This window comes from Mirounga angustirostris, unplaced genomic scaffold (assembly GCF_029215605.1).
Source record: "Mirounga angustirostris isolate CCGP_5_RB_7025 unplaced genomic scaffold, mMirAng1.0.hap1 SCAF_12, whole genome shotgun sequence".
NCBI classification, from domain to species: domain Eukaryota; kingdom Metazoa; phylum Chordata; class Mammalia; order Carnivora; family Phocidae; genus Mirounga; species Mirounga angustirostris.
This window is the reverse complement of record NW_026991720.1, coordinates 384,279-399,739: the sequence shown is the minus strand read 5'-3', so window position 1 is coordinate 399,739 and position 15,461 is coordinate 384,279. Positions and strand designations below refer to the sequence as shown.

The 15,461-nt window shown below is 45.6% G+C and overlaps 1 protein-coding gene and 1 long non-coding RNA gene across 10 annotated transcripts in view; one reads left to right on the top strand and one right to left on the bottom strand.

The window, feature by feature from the left end:
• Window positions 1-204: 204 nt before the first annotated feature.
• Window positions 205-1,925, bottom strand: LOC123835130 (uncharacterized). Its single transcript, XR_006788652.3, has 2 exons — window positions 1,380-1,925; window positions 205-594 (listed from the first exon to the last, which is right to left on the bottom strand). It is a non-coding gene; the product is annotated as an uncharacterized LOC123835130 (long non-coding RNA).
• Window positions 1,926-1,973: 48 nt separating this feature from the next.
• Window positions 1,974-15,461, top strand: part of DYNC2I1 (dynein 2 intermediate chain 1) — a 60,143-nt gene continuing 46,655 nt past the window's right edge. For 3 of the 9 annotated variants that reach the window (XR_010406678.1, XR_010406677.1, XM_064575636.1), the window contains exons 1-4: window positions 1,995-2,178; window positions 10,852-10,974; window positions 11,702-11,755; window positions 12,937-13,354. Coding sequence is in view for 7 of the 9 variants with exons in the window: in XM_064575636.1 (XP_064431706.1) it covers window positions 2,008-2,178; window positions 10,852-10,974; window positions 11,702-11,755; window positions 12,937-13,354 (766 nt within the window). In the remaining 2 variants the exon portion in view is untranslated. Of the gene's footprint in view, window positions 2,179-10,851; window positions 10,975-11,701; window positions 11,756-12,936; window positions 13,355-15,461 lie in introns of all 9 variants that reach the window. The other 6 variants (XM_064575635.1, XM_064575632.1, XM_064575633.1 and 3 more) reach the window with 6 other exon arrangements.

The following is a 15,461-nucleotide window of genomic DNA, read 5'->3' as shown; positions in this document are numbered from 1 at the left end:
GAGCTACTAGAGGTCCAGAGAGTGTTCATGTAGCTTTCTATCTCTAGCCCTCTGTCACTTCCCAGGTCATCAAATGAACTTAGGAAGGCATCTACTAAATGAATGAACACAATAAAAGAAATATTGTAAGATAAAATGGAACTGCTCATCAAAGGAGTTATTTAGAAAATGGTTGTTTTGGGAGGTCTGAGGAGAGAAAGGCTGTTTTAGCCATTTATTCAGCAGTTGTGCTGGAAATAGTGAGCAAGAGGAGGAGACAGCATTCACCAAGCCTGTGAATATACTGCATCTGGGGAGCTCGAAGTCATGCTGTTTGCTGATGAAGGGTGGCAGTGGAAATAAGAGGCAGAGTTAACGCCCGATTATCTTGAAAGGAGTCTGGTTGCACTTGAGACCCAGGTCGGTCATGCGGTATGCATGACTTTATCCTCATATTCAACAGAGTTCGAAGCTTTTCCAGAATCAGATGTTTTCTTGGTTGACGAAGAGTGACACAGTGCTTAAAAGCATGGACTCTGGCATCAGACCATCCATCAGCCTGGCTTTGTGAGTTTAGGCAAGTGAATTAACCTTTCTGGCCTTCAGTCTCCTCATCTGAAAAACAGGAACAGGTCTACCTCACAGGGATGCCACAAGAATTAAGTGAATGGCCCAATGGAAAGTTTGAGTTTGGTGCCTCACTTGCAGCAATTCCTCAATATATCACAGCTCTCACTGAAACTGCCTTTCCTACCTTCCTTTTCTGTTATGTTCTTCCTAAAGGGTTAAAGAATGAGAATGAAAAAAAAAGTAGTGATATGCCCAGGACCAGAGTACAATTAAATATACAAGGCTTTTTGGATCTGCTATTAATTTCTCTAAGGCAAGAAGCTAGGTAAATGGCCTTTATCTGGAACAAAGTAGACAGATCCATAAAACTGTAAACTGGTTCATAATAGTATGTGATTAAAAAACACAACATCTGCAAAATAAATTTTATATCTCCAGGAAAACATGCTATCAAAAGCGCAGACTATTAATAACATGCTCAAGGATGTCCTCCTTAACGCATGATTTGAGAGTCTGCTCTTTTTTGTGTGCATGAAATATTAAGGGGAATCTTTTCTTAGTAACATTTGCATACTAACCAAATGCAAAACAGCGTGTGGAAACACAGCTAAACATCAGTTATAACGTGCATTACCGGAATAGGACCACCCCTCTTCAGTCTTGCTTATTTAAGACGGACTTTTATATTAAGCTTCAAATAAAATAATTCTGATAAAATAAATCTGAGATGCAGAGTATCTGTCTTAATGTTTCAGTACTCTTGTCTCTTGTCTCATATAAAAAATCATGCTTTCAACAACTACATTTTCAAATACTTTGATTCCCAGTACCTTACAGGGTGTGTATTATGCAGTGACATAAATGGGAAAATGAATTCTAAGGTGCGAATCCATATACAGATGAAAAGCTCTTCTCCTCATCTACTGTATATTTGCTAAGTCGAGTTTTGGGGTGCTTAATTTTCTTGCTTTGAAGAGGTGGGACGTTAAGATCGCTTCCCGATGCTGCCTCAGGACCGGAGTATAACGCCCTCCAAGTACCCGGTGGTACCCAGGCACCCAGGAATTGGAGTTTAGCCGCTTAAGTAGCAGTCGGCTCGGCAGCCGGCCTCAACTTCCTCGTCGTAGCTCCAGATGTCCAGGGACGCTGCTCAGCTCCGGTCCTCCCAGCCAGGCCGGAGGGTCAGCCCAGCTCAGTTCCCGCAGCGAGGCCCGCGCCCCCCGCCAGCCGAACGCTGACCGGGCTGGAGACCCGGATCGCGCTGCGGCCCTTTCCACCCCACCGAGCGGGGGTGACGGTGGTGCGTCGTGTGGACCGGGGGATTGGTTACCCGGGCCGGAAATGGCTCGGCCTTCTGTTGCTTCTGCCTGTCGGCTGCTAGGAGCCAGGGATGCGCAGGCGCGCTGGGGACGGCCGCGGGGCATTCTGGGACAGCGGTGGCTCGGCGCTCTTCTGCTCATGCCTGCCAACTGCCGGGAGCCGGGAGAGGACAGAAGCGCCGGGGGCGGCCGCACGGCCTGGCGGGACTGCGGTCGTTCGGCGCTCGGCTGCTCGCGCCTGCCGGTTGCTAGGAGCCGGGGACGCTGGCCCGGCGGTCCGGGCCTGCGAGCTGCGATGGAGCCCGGGAAGGTGAGTGCGAGCGGGCGGCGCGTGGGGCGGTCCGGGGTCGCCCGTGGGCCGGAGTGCACGGTTGCCGGCATCCCGGCCGCCTTCCCGCCGTGGTCGTGTCGCGTGCTGGGCGGTGTGGGAACCACGGGTCCCGGGAGGCGAGCGGCAGGGGCGCGTCGTGGTCAGCCGGGCCGCGGCGAGGAGGGCGCTTGGTCCTAGAGCGGGGGACCCTCGACCGAGGGCCAGTTTGAACTCCCTTCCTCCTTGGCAAAGCAAATGCCTTTTTTCTTAACCTTATCACTTAACGTATTTAGCTTAGTAACCAGTCGTATCATCTGCTCAATAAAATCTGCTTTACAAGATCCTTTCCAGAGTTCGCTCAGGACCAATTTCTTTTCTAGACCTTCTCAGAGCAGTCATCTGGGAATTTCTTTTCTTTGTGCTTCTGGGTTAGATCTACTGTGTTTTGGATACAGTGTCATCAGTTTTCTTGGAATCCCCCCCCCCCCCCCGTTTTTCCCTGGAGTAAATCCTCAGGTACCTTTTTAAATAAGGTTATGTAGGAAGGAAGCTGTGCTCTTAAGAATGTCTTTATTATGCGGATACACTTGAGACTTCGGCTTAGTGCAGAATTCTAGGGTCAGAATGAATTTCTCCAGCACTTTGAAGATTTATTTATTTGAGAGAATGAGAGGGAGAGAGGGAGCACAGAGTGGGGTAGGGGCAGAAGGAGAGGGAGAGCGAGAAGCAGACTCCCCACTGAGTGTGGAGCCCGATGCGGGGCTCGATCCCAGGACCCTGGATGACCTGAGCCGAAGTCAGACACTTAACCGACTGAGCCACCCAGGCGCCCCGTAATTTCTCCAGGACTTTGAAGGCATCTTCTAGCATCTTCATCTTCTAGCAACCAGTTTGGTTGATGAGATATTTTTGTAAATAACATTTTCTTTCTTTCCAAAAGATTTCGGATCTTTGTCCTTGGTGTTCTGGACATATATGGCAATATGTCTATTGTGGTTCTTTTTTTTCATTATTTTTGACATTTGATTATGCGTTTCAAAATGAAACCTCAAGTCTACCTTTACTTCTAGGACATTTTTTCTATTCTGTATTTCCTTCTTTCTGTTTTCCCCATTCTTTCTGGAACTCTGATTCAGTCTCCTGTCACATGTTGAATTCATGGCTCATATTTTCCATCTCCTTGACTTTCTATATTCTGATTGCTCCAGCTTTATTGTTAGCTTTATCTACTTAATTGTTAGTTCTAATTTAATTAATTTTTTTAAAAGATTTTATTTATTTATTTGAGAGAGAGAATGAGAGACAGAGAGCACGAGAGGGAAGAGGGTCAGAGGGAGAAGCAGACTCCCTGCCGAGCAGGGAGCCTGACGTGGGACTAGATCCAGGGACTCCAGGATCGTGACCTGAGCCGAAGGCAGTCGCTCAACCAACTGAGCCACCCAGGTGCCCTAATTTAATTAATTTTTAAGCAAAGAACTTTTATTACTTGTTACAAATAAGGAGGGAGATAACTTTTTTTTTAGGTTTTATTTATTCATTAGAGAGCACAAGCAAGGGGAGCAGCAGCAGAGGCAGAGGGAGAAGCAGACTCCCCACGGAGCAGGGAGCCCGATGTGGGGCTCAATTCCAGGACCCTGGGATCATGACCTGAACTGAAGGCAGACACTTAACTGACTGAGCCACCCAGGCACCCCATTTTTTTAAAGATTGATTTATTTATTTGAGAGTGGGGTGGGGCGGGTAGGGGTGGAGCGAGACCAAGAGAGAATCTCAGGCAGACTCCTCGTTGAGCACAGAGTGCCACACGGGGCTCGATCCCACGACCTAAGATCACAACATGAGCTGAAACCACGAGTCAGACACTTCACTGACTGCACCACCCAGGCACCCCAAAGAGGGAGGTAGCTCTTAAAGCACTGTCTCCCCTTGGGGTTAGAGCAGGAAGCTTTTTTTAAAAAAATTTTTAAAAATTAAAAAAATTAAAAATTTATTCCAGTATAGTTAACATCCGGTGTTATATCAATTTCAGGTGTACAGTATAGTGATTCAACAATTTCCTACATCATGCAGCACTCATCAGGACAAGTGCACTCCGTAATCCCCATCACAAATTTAACCCATCCCCCCACCCCTCCCCTCTGGTAACCATGAGTTTGTTCTCCATAATTAAGAATGTTTCTTGATTTCTCTCTCTCTCTTTTTTCCCTTATGTTCATTTGTTTCGTTTATTAAATTCTACATATGAGTGAAATCATACAGTATTTGTTTTTCTCTGACTGACTTACTTGACTTAGCATAATACATTCTAGTTCCATCCATGTCCTTGGATATGGCGAGATTATAGATAATGCTGCTATAAACATTGGGATGCATGTATCCCTTTGACTTAGTATTCTTTTTTTAAATAAAGATTTTTCTTTTTTTTTTAAAGATTTTATTTATTTTTTGACAGAGAGACAGGAAGAGAGGGAACACAAGCAGGGGGAGTGGGAGAGGGAGAAGCAGGCTTCCCGCTGAGCAGGGAGCTGGACATGGGGCTTGATCCCAGGTGGGATCATGACCCGAGCCCAAGGCAGATGCTCGACTGACTGAGCCTCCCAGGCGCCCCTAAATAAAGATTTTTCTTTATTTCCTTGGGTCATTTTCTTTTAGGGTCATTTTCTCCATTTGTTTTTCTTGATTCTTCTCTTTCTTATGTCGGTGTTTTCTCAACTGTCTAATTGACTTTTCATATTTATGAATGAAGCACCAGGTTTATTAAAGTAAGTTTTTTGAATAGTAGGGGTTTGCTCTGCTGGTTCCCGCTCAGTCTTCTCCCTGAATTGTTTGTAAAGCCCTTGTTCTTAACCACTGAGATAGGATTCCAGAGCAGGCACAGAGATTCCTCAGGCTCTTCACTCCCAAGACCATTTAATTATCAGACACGTATTTCTTTATTAGATCTCACCCAGATAAGTTCTCCCCTGTGTCTTTTTGTGATTCTGGATGACATAGTTCACCTAGTTGGTTACATTTTGCATTACTTTGAATTATCTTGGGGGTTGTTTTCTGATACATATTTATAAAATAAACATTTCAAAGTAGCAAAAGCAGCTATTTCCTGGCAGTTAATGAATCCCCATATTAAGTTCTCATTTGCAAGTTGGTCATTAACTTTTTAGGAGGTTAATCTGGTCCTTAGAACCTTGTTATGCAGTTATTATAGTACTACAGAATTAGTGTATTTTGTTCCATAAAGTCAAGGGAAGAGTAAAACCTCTATGCAGTGATTGGAATAAAATTGTGCTGGACTTTTTGGTGTTGTTTATTGTAACTTTATCATGTACCAAGCTTTTCCTTAGGTTTCTGTCAGTATATTTATTTGCTGACATCACTTCTATCACTAATATAACCAGTTTTGTGTTCTTTATTTCTACTAAGATCATAAAAAGGTTCAGTATTTTGTAGCTATTTATAGAAAATAAAACTTAATAGTGTGTTTGCTGACTTTACACCTGCTTGATAAAGGTAGTGAGTTTTCAGTGTTCTTTTTTTTTTTTTTAAGATTTTATTTATTTATTTGACAGAGAGAGACACAGCGAGAGAGGGAACACAAGCAGGGGGAGTGGGAGAGGGAGAAGCAGGCTTCCCGCCGAGCAGGGAGCCCGATGTGGGGCTCGATCCCAGGACCCTGGGACCACGACCCGAGCCCAAGGCAGATGCTCAACTGACTGAGCCACCCAGGCGCCCCCAGTGTTAGTTCTTTAAAAACATTTTAGTTTACCTTGCTTCCAGTGTTTGACTTTTATTAATTTCTATGCTCAATGATAATTTTAGAAATTTCTTTTTTTTTTTTTTAAAGATTTTATTTATTTATTTGACAGAGAGAGACACAGCGAGAGAGGGAACACAAGCAGGGGGAGTGGGAGAGGGAGAAGCAGGCTCCCCGCAGAGCAGGGAGCCCGATGCGGGACTCAATCCCAGGACCCTGGGATCATGACCCGAGCCGAAGGCAGTCGCTTAACCAACTGAGCCACCCAGGCGCCCTAATTTTAGAAATTTCTAATTTTTTCTGTTACATACCAAACAATTGGTAATGTGTGAGTTTATTATCATGAAATTTATTAATCATAGCTTAAAAGGTATAAACACACATATATATAGATAAATATATATATCTGTATGTATTGAGTTTATCCTTAGAATAAAATAAAGTTCTCGTCTTTTTAAATGTTGATATGAAATTTGAATCGCTGTGTTACAGCCATTCACTGTTAACTGCTGTTAACTGTTTAGGTCGGTGCAGTGCTACTTCATTCTGTTTTTAGAAAGGCTGCATGTAGCGCTGTGAATTGTGCAAGACTGTTGAATCTCAGATCTGTACCTCTGAAACAAATAATGCAATATATGTTAAGAAAAAAAAAAAAGAAGAAGAAGGTAGCGGGAGGGGAAGAATGAAGCGGGGGAAATCGGAGGGGTAGACGAACCATGAGAGACGATGGACTCTGAAAAACAAACAGGGTTCTAGAGGGGAGGGGGTGGGAGGATGGGTTAGCCTGGTGATGGGTATTAAAGAGGGCACGTTCTGCATGGAGCACTGGGTGTTATGCACAAACAATGAATCATGGAACACTACATCTAAAATTAATGATGTAATGTATGGGGATTAACATAAGAATAAATAAATAAATAAATAAACAAAGAAAGGAAGAAAGGAAGGAAGAAAGGAAGAAAGAAAGAAAGAAAGAAAGGAAAGGAAGAAAGAAAGAAAGGAAAGGAAGAAAGAAAGAAAGAAAGAAAGGAAGAAAGGAAGAAAGGAAGGCAGGCTGCATGTTCCGGCGCCTGGGTGGCTCAGTTGGTTAAGCGACTGCCTTCGGCTCAGGTCATGATCCTGGAGACCCGGCATCGAGTCCCACATCGGGCTCCCTGCTCAGCGGGGGGTCTGCTTCTCCCTCTGCCCTCTTGTGCTCTCTGTCTCTCATTCTCTCTCTCTCAAATAAATAAATAAAATCTTTAAAAAAAAAAAAAAAGAAAGGCTGCATGTTCTAGGGCAAATACCCTGGGCTCTTGGAGAGTTGGTCCTCTCTAACCCACTTACAAGGTTCTCCTGCATGAAGAAAACTGACTAACATTTAGGGGCTTCTGACAGCCTAAGACTATGTCCCTGTGATGAGCCAGCCCCCTTTGAGTTCCTGTTTGGCAAAGCCCAGGGCTGCCAGAATGGCAGTGTGTTTGGCCAGCACCTGGATAGGCCTGCCCCTCCCTTTCTAGTGCATTTACAGTTTTGCATCCTTCCTCTGTCCCTCTGAGATGTCTGTGTGTCTCTACAACCCAGGAGTGTTTCTCTCTAGGACCTGAAAGCCATCCTGCAACTGGAATCCCCAGGAAGGATGAGACCTCTGCCTCTAGGTGTCTATGGGAAGGTAGACAGACTTCCATAGCTGCCAGCCTGCAGACACTCATGTGTCTGGCCTGGCTGCATTTATGCTGAGCACCCCCGCGTGATTTCTCTCCCCCAGCTGCTCCGTTTAATGTGCCCAGCCACCCCTGCGCAGATGGGAGTGGAGCTCAGCTATCCCCGGCTGTTGGCAGTTTGCCTTGGACCCTCTCCCCACACTGCTAATCTGCAGCCAGCTCCAGAAAGGACTCAGTCTGCAGTCAGCCTCCCCCTTGCGAGTCAGACTCAGTGCCATCTGAGCTTAGGTGTCCTGTGCCTGGTGCAGCATCTGCACATTAGGGCTCTTGTTTGCAGATGCACGCGTCCACAACATAGAGTCTGTCGTCTGGAACGTTAGAAACGACCTGCACATTCTCAGCCAGACAGTGTGCCTGTTGGTGTGCTAACAAGCAGGGATTAGAGGCATAGCTGTGGAACAATCAGTAATCCAGTTTACTTGGTTACTTGAGCAGCCAATAATTTGTTTCCAAGTGATTGAATTTATAATATAAAACATTTTCTAGCATTAAGGGGTAATTCTGAAAAAGACAGCCAAAGGTACATCATGTCTCAGTCCTAAAGCTGTGTGTGAGCCAGCCTCCCCTCTTTGCGTCTTTTGGCAAATGCACTGGTTAGTCTGTTGTTCTGTGGGCTTGGGAGGCCACCTTCTGTGGCCTCCAGTGTCCCTGCTCATTCCAGCCTGTAATTCTGGGCATTCTTGCCATGAGGGACACCACCCCTGCATGCTCTGAACTACATCCCCTGGGTTGGACCAGTGGTGCTATGGACACAGACCATGTGACTGCCATGGCATGAAAGTCTGGGTTGGGTTTGGGGCAGTGGGACTGGACAGGAAGACGGATTTCTTTTTTTTTTTTTTTTTAAGATTTTATTTATTTATTTATTTGACATAGAGAGAGAGAGAGCAGCAGGTAGAGGGAGAGGGAGAAGCAGGCTCCCTGCTGAGCAAGGGGCCCGATGTGGGGCTCGATCCCAGGACTCTGGAATCATGACCTGAGCCGAAGGCAGACGCTTAACTGACTGAGCCACCCAGGCGTCCCCAGGAAGAATGGATTTCTTTCATTTTAGGAAACGTGTTACAGGAAGTAGTAGGACTTGGGCACCTGGGTGGCTCAGTTGGTTGAGTGACTGCCTTCGGCTCAGGTCATGATCCTGGAGTCCCTGGATCGAGTCCCGCATCGGGCTCCCTGCTTGGCGGGGAGCCTGCTTCTCCCTCTGACCCTCCCCCCTTTCATGTGCTCTCTGTCTCTCATTCTCTCTGTCTCAAATAAATAAATAAATAAATAAAATCTTTAAAAAAATAAAAAAAATAAATAAAAAAAGAAGTAGTAGGACTTGATGATGGGTTACATCTGATGTGAGACTGGATTGTCGGTTCCCTGTCCACCAGGCCACTCTTGGCATGCAGCCAGCCACAGCGACTGGCAACCAGGATGCTGAGGGCAAGGGTGCATAGCCCCCAGGTGTCAGGAGCTGTGGCAGCTGTTGTCAAACAATTTGTGGAGAACAAAACAACTTAGCACTTTTAGCCCTTTATTAACATGCAGCTAATGGGTTCAGCTCGGCAAGCGAGTGAGTGCTCAGCCGAGATGGTGCTGGGTGTTGAAGGCGTCGGGTGGCTGCTCAGTGCTGCCAATCCAGGACACCCTGGAAGCTCCTGGGTTGGGTGGTGTTTGGAGGCAGGCATGATGTTCTGGGATCTATGTGCTTTGGGGAAACTGCTTTTTGGGACTAGGGAAGTGGGGCTACAGGGATGACTGGGGATAACAGGCCCAGAGCATGACCCAAAGAGTGAGTCTGGCTTTCCTGCCTCTGAGTCTGGCTCAAGAATAAACAGTACGTAGTGTAATGAGGGAAAGGGACACTGGCCCAGGGGAGCTATTCTGCAGCTTCCGCCTCCCGAAGGGATGGTGGGTGAGGTGTCCGTGCTCCCACAGCTCCTCCTGGGGTGTCAGCATGAGCTGGAAGAGAAGCGCAGAGAATTCCTTTGAAGTCCTGCTGTTCTCTGGGGGCAGATGGCCAGCACCATGAAGGCTGGCTAAGACTCTCCCCGCATAGCGCTCCAGAGAGCCTCGTGGTGAATGGGCATCATTGAGCCGGCTCACCAGGTGGCTCATGCGAGATGCTGGTCGGCTCCGCTGGGGCTCTTTCTGGAGTTGCTCATTTTACATGCAGTGGACATGCAGCCCGGGGTCACCTGGTGTGGATATTGACCTCCATGGAGTTGAACTCTCAGGTTTGCCTGTGAGTGGACTGAGTAATCCTGTAGCTTGAAGGGTTTGCTGTGTAGGCAGATCCCCTCTTTTGTTTTGTTTTCAGGGGGGGTTTATTCTCCTTGTAGGGGAAAGCGTGGCCTTTCTATTCTGTACTCTGTACCAGAGTTTAACTGGTGTCTCTGTTCCACAGGGCAGGGGCTGAGATGCTGGTGAATTTGGTCTTTAAGAGACCTTGGCTGAGTGGAGGGTAAAAAAGACAAAAGGCTCCTGGTGTGAAGCACTCTGTCCACAGAGTTCCTAAAAATGTGTGTGACATGTGGGGGCTGGGATAGGGCATGAGGGAACTGTGTGTTATTTTATAACATAAACCATTAATTTTTTAAATGACCTAAGACATTTAAAAGAGAAAAAAAGAAAGAAAAATCTTTGGGGGGTGAGCAAGGCCGTTTGCCTGATTTTCAAGGGCCCAAAGCTGGGTTGGTGAAAAGGGCAGAAGGAAGATCTTGTGGTCTACCAGAGAGCTGTTGCCTGCAGGGTTTTTACCTGTCAGCATAAGTCATGTAATTACATCCAGGAGGAGGTCCAGTCCATGGGCCCTGGCTGGTGCCCTTCCACTCTGTAGAGGTCTCTAGCTCTTGTCCACATGAGCTCTCTGTTGAGTTTGGACCATTTGTTTGGAAAAGGTCCTATGTTAAACCTCTACACAGAGCAGTGAACTTGAGACAAAAAATTTTAATGTTCAGAAACTATAAGTTATAACTATGCTAATTGCTACTGATCATCTTACACCATATCTTGCTGAGGACCCATTTTGTTAAATCAACCAATTTATCAAAAAATACGTTTTCTCATTATAGTAGGTCACAGTAAATTTTGTGGTTATAGTATATATTGGCTAGATTCTTATAATTGATTGCTTTTTATTTATTTCTAGTTAGTATTTATGAACTATTGTGAACTGTTTTTCTGTTTCCTTAACTTTTTTTTTTTTTTTAAAGATTTTATTTATTTATTTGACAGAGACACAGCGAGAGAAGGAACACAAGCAGGGGGAGTGGGAGAGGGAGAAGCAGGCTCCCACTGAGCAGGGAGCCCTATGCGGGGCTCGATCCCAGGACCCTGGGACCCCGACCCGAGCTAAAGGTAGACACTTAACGACTGAGTCACCCAGGCGCCCCTCTGTTTCCTTAACTTTCACATTACCAGGAAGATTTTTGGTGGCTTATCCATGAATAAGTTTTTGTTTTTCATTTGTACTACATTTGCTTTAAATCTGAAACTTACAAAAATCTTACTTTTTTGGTATCCTTTGTTTCTCAAAGGGAAAGTGAAATAATCTGGATAAATCTACCATGTTGCCTATAGGAAACATCCTTGGTTGATTTGCTTAGTGAGTTTCTTCATTATCTAAATCTGTCTTGTATGTGGCAGGTGAATTGTGTATGCGCTTATGGAGGAGTCATGTTGCTCAGTACCTAGGGGCGAGGGGGGCGGAGCGCAGCCTGCCAGGTGGGGACACTCTAGGGGCATCTGCTCCGTTGGCAGCCAGAAACACTGTTGGGCAGTGGGACTGGGCACTGACAGGCATTGGGTGATGTGGAAGGTGGAGAGTGGGGAGTGTGTTTTACCTACACTTATGAAGTAGCCAGAGGAACACATTCTATAATTGTTTATAGGTAATCTTAGACTAGGGAATAGTTTTTTAAAATTTGCATTACTATTACCTTTTTTTCTAGTAGGTAGTAATTTCTTGCATGTCAAGGACTAATTGCCATTGACTTAAATGGCCTAATGAAAAAGCAGCTCACTAGAGTGTACAAAATTAGTTTTTTAAACTTTAAAAATTCTAACTTTATACTTTTCTTTTTAGAGAAGAACAAAAGATGATACTTGGAAAGCAGATGACCTCAGAAAACATCTTTTGGTACTGTATCTTAAAGATTTGAGTTGGGGTCCTTTTGGAGCTTGGACGGTTTCTTGGACAGTTTTACCTACTTCTCAGCTTTGCTTGTGTGTGGCTCATTTCAGAAGTGTTTTTGACTCAGAGATAAAGCCGTATGGTTAATAGGCCTGGAACTGTGGTGGGACAGGGTTGCCCTGCTCAGCCCAGCATCCCAGCAGCTGCATCAGGTTTCTGTTACGGGTCAGGGCTTGGGCCATATGTGTCGGTGTGTGCGTGTATGTGTGTGGTGTGCATTGAGTGTGTGTGTGTGGTGGGTGCACATGTGTGTGGTTTATCTGTGTGGTAAGTTTGCATGTGTGTGTTGATGTGTGTCTATGTGCATGTATGTGTGTGCATGTGTCTGTGTGTGTGGTGTATGTGGAGGGAACTTTGGGCTGAGAAGATGAGCACAAGGAAAATCGTCCTTTGGATTGGAGTCGGGAGGCCAGAAGGGGCGGCGCCCAGGCTCTACCAGTCCACTGTCCGCTGCAGGCCCAGCAGGGAGAGATGCATCTCCCCGTGGATACTCGTTTACTGTTCCGTCGGGAGAAGGGAAGGTTTCCTCCTGCCCTGGCAACCGCTCAGCCAATGAGAAGCCACTACACTTCCCAGCTCCAAGTTTACACCAGTGGACTTTTAGCTTAATGCAGCCCCTCCCCATGCCCCCTCTCCCCTGTAAAAGAGCCTCCTCTCCTTTGTTCCGCAGAATCACCTATGGTTTTGCCATAGCTTAATTGTCCCAGATTGCAATTCTCTGCCATTCCCGAATAAACCCATTTTTGCTGGTAAAGTAACTGGGGTTAACAGGTGTTGAGATCAAGACCTCCTGAGAATTTTATAGGGGGGAGGGGCCGGTCAGTCCTTGTTCTTTGAGTTGGACCCAGGCTGTTGGTGTCTCAGAGACTTTAAGATACAGCTTCAATATCCCTTTCTTTTTCTTTCTATTCCATGTAATATTTCAGATTTGACTTGCCAGCAGATGAGAAAGTCTCTAATAAATGGGTGCCCATTGCCAGTCATAGAAATGCTCAGTCTGATTTCGCATTCAGAGACTCTTCTTCCAGGCCCATCTTGCTGGGATGGAAAGCAGTTGAAGCTAGTGTTAAGACCCCTCATTGAGTATGACTCACATTCCAAATTCTGCTTTTTTTCTCTTGGTTTAGGCTGCACAATCAGGTAGTCCCAAGGAAGATAAGAAACACAGAGAAAAGAAGCTGCATAAGGAGTCAGAAATGGACCTCCCTGAATACAAAGAGCCGAAGCACAGGGACCCAGACCGAGACACCAAGTACAGAGAGAGGCCTGGCGAGAGAGATGGCCACACCTCCAGGGAGAACCCTCATGGGGACAGAGAAAGAGAAAAGCAAAGGGAAAGGAAAAAGGCCTCCAGAGACCGGGACAGAGAAAGGCATAAAGAGAAATACCGAGAACAGGACACAGAGAAGTCTCACAGTAAAGAAAAAGACAGGGACAAGGACAGAGACCGCAGAGCTAAGAGGGAGGAGCTCAGGCAGATGGCTGCCCACCATAACCTGCTGGGCCGGCAGCTCCTGGACAGAGCAGAACGCAAGATGCGAGCAGGTGCGTGTTTCCGCTGTGGAACCTTTGCACCTGGTGCAGCCCCATATTCCTCTGATGCACTGCGTGGCTGGTGGCTGCATGTGTCCCTGTGGAACCTTTGCACCTGGTGCAGCTCCATATTCCCCTGAGGCACTGCGTGGCTGGTGGCTGCATGTGTCCCCGTGGAACCTTTGCACCTGGTGCAGCCCCATATTCCCCTGAGGCACTGCGTGGCTGGTGGCTGCATCTTGTCTGTATTTCTCTGTAAAAGAGCTTAGTGCTCAGGGCATTTCCCTCTCTTGCAGTGCTCACTCATCATTGTATTTTCTTTCATGATTTTCATAAATCTCTTAGCTTGACCTTGAAGGTGTAGGCCTCTGTTGTGTGTGTGTGTAGGTATGTATGTACTTTTCACTGGTTTTTTTTTTTTGACATTTTAAAAACTCATTTCAGTGAATGGAAGGAGTAACAATTTTCTCAATATTTGCTACAGTTTTACTATTAAGGCACATTTTAGACTACCTGACTAAAGCTCAATCTACATTGTACGTATCTGAAAATAATGCTCTTTAATTAGAAGAATTCCCCAAAAGTGTCAGTTTTATTCTAAGCAAGATTTAAATATTTTTATCTAATTCCCAGGAATTCTAAGATAAATGTGCATACTTCCCCCCATGTAAGTTTTGTCATTTTTTTACTGTACAAATAGTATATGTTTTTCTAAAAAATTCTAACTAGCTAATGTAAACAAAAAGGAATATATTTAAAGAATACATAGTAATTCTTAGATTTGTCAGGAAGGCTTGAGGTCCTGGTTATGAACAGGATGGAAACCAAGGCCCCTTATTCATGTTCCCTATTACTACTGTTGCCTTCTGCTCCTGAGGCCGCTGCCTGGGTCTGCACAGAGCCCAGAAGCAGGGCACCTCCTGGAGTGTGAGCGTGCATTTTTGTTGGGTGAAGTGTACTTAGGGGTGGGATTATGGGTTAATGGGGTCACCACTCAGCATGTTTAACAGCAACTACCTTACTCTCCATTGCCTCTTTTTAGGGTTATTATATTGATGTTCTTGGTATGTATTTCTAATAAAATCTTTTTGGTTCTCAGATCTTTTTTGGTTGCTACCTGATCTTGTTTTTTCAATGCATTATTGGTATGAATAATTGTGCAGTTAGACTCTTTGACAGTCCTTCCCCTTCCTTGGCTATTTATGTGCCTCTTCCCGTCTCCTGTGAGCCTCCCCTTCTGTGAGGCGTGTGATCTTTGCCCTACGTCTGTAGCTGTTCTCTCCCCCGTGACTGCACCCTTTCTCATGATTGTAAATACTAGTCATCTGTTCTTGATTGCCAAGTTTTGGTTCCCAGCTAGTTTTTGTCCCTGAATTCTGGGCTTTGAATTCTTGTCCTTTGGTGTCTGGTAGACGTTGCAACTTAGTGGGTCTGAACTGGGCTTCTGAAATCCCCGCAAATCCTGTTTCCCCAAAGCCTTACCCATGTCAGTTGATGGCAGCCGCATCCTTCCCTTCCTCAAGTCAGAAAACCTGGGAGTCACTCGGACCCCAGTCTTTCTCCTGCAGTCTGTTGGAACTTGGCCCTTCGCTCCCTGACGCTTCTGTGTCCCCCATCCCCTCTGTTTTGATCTCTTGTATCCCAGGCTCCCAGAATAGCAGTCAGTGCTCCACAAGCACTTTCTGAATGAACTTTGTTTCAGTGATCTCTGTTTAATTTTGTCCTCATCTTTTAAATTATTGATTCTCTTAATTTTAAGCCTAATGACTTTTTTTTTTGTCTGTGCAGATTCAAAAGTGAATCTCTATGAAAGGGGGGAAATCGGAGGGGGAGACGAACCATGAGAGACGATGGACTCTGAGAAACAAACTGAGGGTTCTAGAGGGGAGGGGGTGGGGGAGTGGGTTAGCCTCGTGATGGGTATTAAAGAGGGCACGTTCTACATGGAGCACTGGGTGTTATGCACAAACAATGAATGATGGAACACTACATCTAAAACTAATGATGTAATGTATGGTGACTAACATAACAATAAAAAATTTAAAAAAATTTAAAAAAAAGTGAATCTAATTTCACTATCAGGGAGAGATCTCAAATGGTGGGTAGGGGTGTGTGCCAG